At 38.1% G+C, this 9,194-nt stretch overlaps 1 protein-coding gene across 1 annotated transcript in view; it reads right to left on the reverse strand.

Moving 5' to 3' along the window:
• The window catches only part of LOC101626783 (chromosome unknown open reading frame, human C1orf87), a 51,220-nt gene that overhangs the window by 7,276 nt on the left and 34,750 nt on the right, over positions 1-9,194 (reverse strand). Inside the window, exons 9-10 of the mRNA XM_004679056.2 lie at positions 5,388-5,452; positions 2,001-2,080 (exon numbers count right to left, since the gene is read on the reverse strand). Coding sequence (XP_004679113.1) covers positions 2,001-2,080; positions 5,388-5,452 — 145 coding nt within the window. The remainder of the gene's footprint in view (positions 1-2,000; positions 2,081-5,387; positions 5,453-9,194) is intronic.

Genomic DNA, 9,194 nt, shown 5'->3' on the forward strand with positions numbered 1-9,194 from the left:
TAAATGCAATCCAAATAACCCTTACTAATATGCCATAAAATTTAGGCCTCTGGTTTTTGTATACCAGCTATGTTCCCTCAATTTTCAATACCTGAGTTTCTCCCAATTTTGTAACTTTGTCTCACTCTTCTTGAATATAAGCTGTGAAAAACCCATATTGTTAAAGAACTAATTATAAGAAGAAGCTAAACTTTCAGTTTGTTAACAAGCATGGATTAAGTTGTTGCTGGGGAATGTTAAACTTCTTTTGTTTGAAATAATAGAATGTTACTTGAAAATATACACACATGGGTGAACAGCAACCAGTAACTTTTAAGAGATTCAGATAATAGAATTCTAATGGCTAAAATCAATTTTGGGAAAAGCAGAAAGTTTTTAAAAAATAGTGACTCTGATGAATTTTAGAACTTTGGACTACTTTAGATATTTGAGGAAAGCTTTAGATGATATACCCAGGCAAATGAATTTTTGCATGTATTTTGATTTTAAAGAGTTCCAAGACTTCTTGGATTTAAGAAGCCAACACTAAGTTAATGCACATTTCTTTATATAGTTTTAATACTCTTTGACCATGAAAGGTAAGGAAAGGGATCATTTATATCAGTTGGAATTAGGCTCAATTAAACAGATAACTGACTAGCCAACTCACTGACTGACTGACTGACTAGCAAATATTCTCTATGTTGTTTTTATACCATCTAATTAATATGAAATCAAAATACCTTGCTTGGCACATAAGACTTAATTAAGTTCCTGTACTTAGTTACTTTCTTTCAGTCCTATCTACAGTTTTTTTCCCCTCTGCATAAATCAGAGAAATGGAGGTGTTTTATGTCTCGGGGAAATTCCCTGTATTGTCAAAGTCCTTGTCACCTATGTGACAAGACTGAGTGGGCTCCCAATCATGCCTCAAGACCCAATTTTATTTCATTTCTTGGAGGAAATTTACCCCTAAACTCAAGGCTGGTTGAGGGATGATTCACCAGAGTGTCTTTATCACAGCAGTAATTACTGATACTATAACTATGTAGTAGAGTATCTTTCTCCTCAACGGAGCTCTGTGGCTGGACTTGTGAGACAGCCATTTGTCTATGTTCTAGGTTTAGTTAATGGCTGGCACATAGTAGGTTATCCGGACATGTTTACTGAATTAAAAAAAAAATGAATGGATGATTTTTGTGGGATGGTAAGAAACCTCTGCTGTAACTCTCCTTTCTAAAAAGTGGGACAATGAATGCTGATTATACAGGAATATGAGAAAAATCAATTATTGTAGGGATGGAGTAAAATCCTTAAACAGAGGCAAAATAAAAGAGCAAAGTATATTTTTTATAATCTTATTCACAACAGACTTAACACTCAAGGAGAAAAGCATTTGCTGTTGTTTCTTGCATGGCAAGAGGCTTGCCAAAATGGATACTATTTTCTAAAATATTTCAAAGTGTGAAGTGCATGAAGAAGCCTCCCATCATTTTAAGATGAATTATGCTCTAATCCGGGCATTTAAAAAACAACAACAACAGAAAAACTCAGGCTGTTTTACAATTCTGTCTGCATTTTCTCCTGGCTGAGTGCTGGGAATATTAAAACGATTTTAACTGCTTGCCAATTTTTTTTTTTTTAAACCAAGAAGCCCATTACATTTTAAAATGTGATGTCTGGGGAAAAGGTCACCCTCAGTTTCTGGAAGTTGGACTTAAAATAAGACTCATAACCAAACTTTATTTTGAAGCAGTCTGTGGGTCGGTCATAGGCTTTTGGAAGACAAATGCATTTATGCTACGAGTCAGTTTCTTGGGGCAGGTGGTCAATCCATTACCAAGAGGTTTCAGAAGGAAGGAAATGGCACTGTATGAGTTGTTCTGCTTCCCTTTTCTGTGAAAGGAGTCTCCCAGTCAAAGAAAGGCTGATGTCAAGGCAATGAGTGAAAACCAAAACCCCCCAAAGGGCGTGCTCCCCCATCCTAGTCTGTCCCCAAGCTCCACAGGCCCAGTGCCTACCGTATGTCCAGTTCTGCTCTGAGACATCTCAGGAACTCCAGATGGCACTGGAGTAGCAGAGATTTCCTTTGCTTTCTTTCCTGGCAAGAAAGAAAACCATTTTCTCTTCCATTGAATGCACACACATACACATCCAGGCAAAGAAAATGCTGAAGCTCTGTCTATGTGGTCAGCACTGTGTTAGGTGATGGGGACATATTGGTGGGCAAAAAAGATCTGGCTCCTGCCCTGATGGAGCTTACAAAGGGCAGGTAGGTGTTAAATAACTACTCCAAAGTATTATTTAATTACAGACTACCACAATTACAACACAAGAAAACTATGAAAATATTTTAAGCTATTTTTGGGTAGTGGTAGGATGTCAAGGGATCAGGGAAGGTATCTCTGAGGAAGTGGCACATACATGACAACCTGGTTCGGCAATTCCAGGCAAAGGTGATGACGGAGTGTGCAAAGCTCAGAGTTCCAGGTACACAGAGGTGACCCTGGGGCTGGCCTGGAACTGCCCCTGCGATTCGAGGAGGGGAAGCAGGCATTGCTATCCCTTTTGCCACCCAAGTGTGCACTTGAAGGAAAAGGCAACACCTTTATCTTTTCCTTTCTCCTTTCAGTGGGGAGAGGTCTTGTCTGGAAAGAGGTCTGAACAGAATTTCTAACCAAGGATTCTACTGCCTATGTTGCTACCCTCATGAATAGAAGATCTTTTTTCTCATATACAAGAGAATGATGTGAAGGCCTGCTGAAATCATCTAGGGCTTATTGTGCGTGCCATTCACTCACCAGTCAGTACCTCCCAAAGGATGTGGCACAGTATTCTGGTAGTTTCTCAAATATGCCACTAGTAAATACTTATTGGATCTCATTACTCTTAATAAGTATGGCTCAATAGCTAAGTTTTAAACAGAGGTGGAAGGTGGAGTGTAACACAGTGGTAGAGAGTAGAGACTGAAATCAGATGTCTTGGGGTTTTAGTATTGACTCCTTGGCTGCAGGACCTGGGGCAAGAGACTTGTTCTTGTGTGTGCATTTCTGTGAAACAGGGATAATGCCCCCTAGATGTTACTGTGAGGATTAAGTGGAGTGGAAAATATAAAGCAAATACATGGAACACAGCAACTGCTCAATTGTTAGTGCCTAACACTACTGCTGTCTTAAGAATGTTTATGTAATCCACCAGGTAAAAAACCTGTTACAAACTTTAAACACTGCATCTATGAATCATTATGAAATATTATTTTTTCTATTTTTTGATGGAGAAGACAATGTGATTTTATATTCTCCTCTGTATATTTCTTGAGTAAATGAATGACTATGTGCTCCAACTTGGAGTTTAGAAAACAGAGTCACTGAATATATAATTGTGTGTCTCCAGTTCCTTTTCAGGTCCTTGGAGAGGAGGGATTTTTCTCGGTACTTTTTGATCTTCCTGTACCTACCCCAGATGCTACTTAGAGTAAAATGTAATAGACATTTAATGAGGACCATGATGGCAGTAAGTTAGGACAGTCCCTTCCAGGCAGAACCAAATTAATCTGCTGAAAATGAGTTGTCATGGGAGCCTACTATTACCCTGTAGCACTGGCCCTGGGTGTGAAAGAAAAGTTCTTCACTACATGTGACAAAAAAAAAAAAAAAAGGTTGAAATTACTCTGTTTGAGCAGGAATTCCAGAGGCAGTGTGTAGCACAGCGACAGGAGGCCCTGAGTTTTTCCTTTACTAGTTTATAAATTTTTGGTTCATGATTTTGTCAACTGTGAGAAGCGAATGATACCAGCAACTTGCAGTTATATTGTGGAGATTTACCACCACCAACAAAAATACCTACATAAAATACACTGTGCAAGGAAGATGTTTAATAAAATACAATGTACAATGATCTATTATTGTGTTATTATTATTATGACTACTATTATTGCATGACCCACAGCAAGTCTAGTTTTTCCAGAGAAGCAAAGTTAACATTAATTACATGAGAGGAATTTTCAAGACTCTTGTAAATAAGATATAAAATTTAGACTTTCCTAGTCTACGTTTCTTTACTGTGTCCACTTCTAAAGTTTCATTAAGGGAAAATCTATGCTAGTTTCCTGGTCTCTTTTAAGCTTCCCTTTCTCCTTCCTAATACCTATAAGCATAGAAAAAGATAATGGTTTGCACATGTAAAAATTGTTTGAGAAATCTGAAGCAGATCTAATTTCTTCCTAACTTAGCAGAAAGAATAAATAATAACCATCTGTCTAGTCTGTCAGTTGAAGATTTCTACTGGAGGGAAAAAAAAAAAACAAAAAACAAAAAACAAAAACTGAGCTGGCTTCTAGATATTTCCAGGTATCGGAAGGACCAGGTTATAGGATTTCCAGTGGATTTTGACAGGTAGGTGGCATTCTCTCTCCCTACCTCCTTAACAATGACTTAAAATCAGAGCTGGCTGCATGGCCTAGGCAACTTTAAAAGTGGCAACGTTTAGGCACCAGATCAGACCAATTAACTCAGACTCTTATGAGTGAGATCACAACTTAGCACTTATAAAGAATTTCCTAGGTAATTCTCAAGTGAAGCCAGGGTAGAGAGAACAACTGATTTAAGTAAACAACTGATCTCATTGGAATTAATGAATGAAACAGTTGTGAGAAAGAAACTAATGTGAGAAGGTAACAAGTATTTGTATATGCCAGGCATTTCCATGTTTTCTTACTGAATCTAAAGAATACGTCCATGAGGGAGAAATTACCTCCACTTGGCTATGAGGAAACAGAGGTAATGAAAGTATCAGTCACCTGCTAAGAAAAGAAAGGGAGGATTTGGTCTGGAATGCAAACTCATTCATTCATTCAATAAACATTTGTATGTTTGTTCTAGACATTATGATCTAACAATGAATATGGCCTACTGTTCTCACATAGTATGCATTCAGTGTTGAGGTCAAACAGACAGATCGCTAAAATAATGTCAAATAATGTAAAGTGATATAAACATAACTAAAGACAATTATAGGGCAGAAAGCAATGGCAGGTTACTATTTTAGCTATAGAATTCACCAAAGGACTCTCTGAAATGACATATAAAGAGCTCTGAGTGAAGAAATAAAGGGGACAGTCTGAGGAAAGAGCATTTCAGGAAAATGAACCAGGACAAAGGCCTTGAAGAGGAATGTTTGGCACATTCAAACAACCCACTTTCCCCCCCTTTTTTATCCTGGATCAGCTAAACTCTTAAAGGACAGCTTCCCCCCCCACCCAAAAAAAAAAACAAAACAAAACACTGTTAAACCCTTTACATTTTGAGATGAAACCCAAGAAGCAAACCATTCAATTTAGGAAGGAGAGTCAACAGCAGATCTATCTGGGCGATGAACCTTCTCTTGATTAACAATGTATCGGAACTAACCTGTTGGCATATCAGATGACAAGTCAGAGGAAGCTCTGTTTAGCAACTCAATAAATTTCTTCCATCTGTGCAAGAGAAGGAAATACATTGATGGTCATTCTTATTGTTCTGAAAGTGTGTGAGGTGAAGTTCAAAGTTTATATTGCTAGTGATAGCAAGGTAGCCTTCTGATACCTGTCTCATTTAGGGGTGCTATGCAGGAAACAGAAACCACTGAAGAATCACTACTAGAAAGAGATTTAATATAGGGGATTATGGGCCCACCAGAAGCAGTACAAAGTATATTGTGGTGACTAGGAAAATTGGTGCTTGCTAGGGTCTGGTGTTGTTACTACAGCATCTCACTGATGGACCTTAAATCAATCCCAGAAGCATGGTGTTAAGAGAGTTTTGGGAAGTCTTCTACTCTACTTTCTCAACTGTAAGAAATATTACAACACAAGAAAGAACACAGAGGGGCATAGAAATGGGTGCTTACTGCAAACAGACCATATTTGGTGAAATCTCTACATAGAGATTACGTGGAGTCAGTGCATGGGAACATCATGGAGTCACTTAAAAGCTTACAAGTACTTTAAGAAGCATTTGTAGTGAAAATAGCATGTTTATACTCATCTTCTCTATGAAACTATGTTCTTATCTAGGATAATGAACTCTAATTTCCTATACCCTTCCCTAGTCTATGTTGTAACACATCTCATCTAATTAATCTCAGGCTATCACTTTCTTCATTAATCTCTTCTTTCCTTTTCCCTCTTCTATCCTCTGTCTTTATCTCTATCTCCATGTCTCTTACTCAAGTTTGATGCTGGTAGTTCTGGCAGTTTTGTTGTGCCCTATATTCTTTCAAAATATTTAGTTTTGCTTATGGTGATTAAAGAAAACAAAACAAAACAAAACAAAAAACAAAAACAAAAACAAAAAACAAAACAAAAAACAGGGCTCTATCTTGTGGTGCAGTAGGTTAAAGCACAGCACTGAGAAGCTAAAGCCACGTCAGCATAAGTTCGATCCCCACCCCGGATCGAACTTATCGATCAGAAGTCAAGTAAATATAAGGAGCAAGTTGTGAGAAATACATCCTTGGTTTTTTTGACAATTTCTAATGTCATGTATTTTTTATTTTATTTAAATAAAAAAAGATTCATTAGCAATATAAGATATTTAACTAGTTTGTTTTAACTATGCCTCATAAAATTTTCCTTCTTCATATTACAAATCAGAAAATACAGAAATAGATCAAGATGGAAGGTATGAAAATGAGGACAGAAGCCACATCCCTTTTGGAAGAGTAGGTTAGGTACAGGTGTGCAGAACCACAGAGCAGATAATCTGATGACTAGTAGCCGATGAAGACCTAGGTATGGGTGAGAAAGCTGAACAAGTAGCTCTCTCAAGAAATGTTAATAATCACTTAAAGATCTGCTGTTAGACCTGGAAATTAACTGCAGTAAAAGTATTTACTATTTTCTATGCTTCCTGTAGATACTTCCCAGAACACCTTAGGAGGGTCAGGCTTCTGTGTAGAGCAGCTCTGACCCCTTGAAAGCAACAACAAATAAACCAGATTCACTAATATTTACACAGTGTATATTTTCTCAGAACAGTAAGGCATTACCAAACAGGAGAAGGACTTGGAAAAAACAACACTAGAAACTCTTACCCCTGGTGCTGATAGCTGGGGAAGGAGGTTGCGGGACAACTTCCTAAGTGTTACTCTTGGACAGTGCCTGATTTAAATGCTTATATATAGGACAGAGGTGACCAATACAATCCTTAAGGTCTTTCTAATAAAATATTTCCTTTCTTCCTATTCTTCATATTATCCTGGGACCTTCAGAAAACCACTGACATCTGAAAGGGTTTCCGGTTGTGATAAACAGCACTGTGATCGTAATTATAGAAACTGGTGTCAAACTCCCCACAAATCAGCAAGTTTAGGACCTGAAGCAATGTGCCTCACTGTCACATTGAGCTGAGTTTAAATTCCAACTTCAGCTGTATTGAAAAGTTGATCTCCCTTAGCTCTGAATTTCTTTGTATCTACCTTCTTATGGGGCATGTAAAAAGCATCCCCAAGGAATATCCATCAGTGGGGGGGCTGGATGGAGACCCTGTCAGGCTCCCAATCCCAACCCTGCATGTTGTGCTTTACGACCTTACATCTAACTCAGCTCCAGCTATATCTTACCCCTGTGGAATTTCATGAACACAACTCCAGGTCTTCTCTCATTTATTATTTCAGAAGTTTGAGGACAGTGTGATTGTTTATTTTGTAGTTATTTATTTTTCTCCTTCCTGTACTTTCAGTTTGTATCTACCTGGATCCTTAAGCAATTTTCTTTACAAATGTTTTATCATGTAGACATGGACAGATACGTATTTTCTCAATTTAGCTTCGATCATAGCAAAGACTTCCAGTCTTTACAGAGTGTCTTTTTTTCCGTCTGAGTTGTAGTTTTTGTTTTAGCTTCTTGTCTATTTTTTCTGGGGTTGTATTCCACAGTGCCAAGTCTCTTAGGTGCAGTCTCTATTACTCTCCTCTGTCTACTGTTCTTTCTCATTTCCTTTGTTTTTTTTTTTCCCCCTCTAGATTTTGTGGAAGCCTCTCAGGTTTAGATTTTATCTGATTTTGAGTTTTAAGGATTCCTGGTTACTTTTTATTACAAATGATGTTTTATTGGAATATAGCTGTGTGTTATGTGTGTGTGTGTGTGTGTTTAATATCAATTTTCAAGCTAAAACAATATGGCGGGGTAATTCTACAGTGTAGAACCACAAAGTCTAAAACACTATTCTCTGGTCCATTATAGAAAAGGTGATAACTCGTGGCACAGCGAGTTAAAGCACAGCACTACAAGCCAGTGAGAGCTGCTTCAGGGTGAGTTTGATCCTCAGGCCAGGAGTTGACCCACATGGTGCAGCAGACTTCTCCTGTCTCTTGTGTTGCCTGCTGTTCCCCTCAGCAGTGTATTTCAGTATCTCTGCCTGTTCTGCTCCCCACTCTGTCTCTGGTGAAGTCTTTCGCCACCCCTGAGTCTGTGGCCTATACCTCAGTTCTGTATGCACGAATAAATAAATCTTAAAAAAAAAAAAAAAGAAAAAGATTTGGGATCTACAAATAAGGGAAAGACTGAGGTGTGGGGGAAAAATATCTTACATTTTCTGCATGTCTTATGGATAGGCAGGGCAAAGCTTAGGGCAGACAACATATCTATTTTCCCAAATTCCATTTACTTATCATTAGTGTAAAGCCCTGCTAGATTCTGATACAAGAGTGCCTATTAATCACATTTTGGTATTTTTGTTTTTCTGTTTGCTCAGAAACGTTTTAGTTATGTGTTCTTAAACAGGTGTCATTTTTTTCCCCTTTAATAACAGACCAAACCAATCCAAACCTAAACATTAAACACACCAAAAATGTGGTATCATTCTAGAAACATTCTTGTCACCATGATGAAGTCAGTTATTGATGCCATGTGTCTCTGAGAACTTCAAAAGGCAGAAAGCAGAGGTACCCTGGTCCTTACCTTTCTAAACCATGGGAAATGTATGCTATGCCACAGAAATGGTTTGCGCTCTTGCTTGTGTTTTTGTCTTGGCACATTCTGCTCTTCTCTGGCTGAAGTGCTCTTCCCCTATCTTCCCCTCTTGGCTGGTTAGTTGTTTTAGGTCCCACCAGGTTTAGCTGAGATGTAGCACAGAATCGGCTGAAGAGCCAGCTCTGTGCAGACTGCCAGAATCATAGGTTAAGTTCTATGATTTGAAGAATTCACTCTATCTATTCCCTTTAGAGTCCTATATATA

This window comes from Condylura cristata, unplaced genomic scaffold (assembly GCF_000260355.1).
Source record: "Condylura cristata isolate star-nosed mole 26May11 unplaced genomic scaffold, ConCri1.0 scaffold00008, whole genome shotgun sequence".
Classification (NCBI taxonomy): Eukaryota; Metazoa; Chordata; class Mammalia; order Eulipotyphla; family Talpidae; genus Condylura; species Condylura cristata.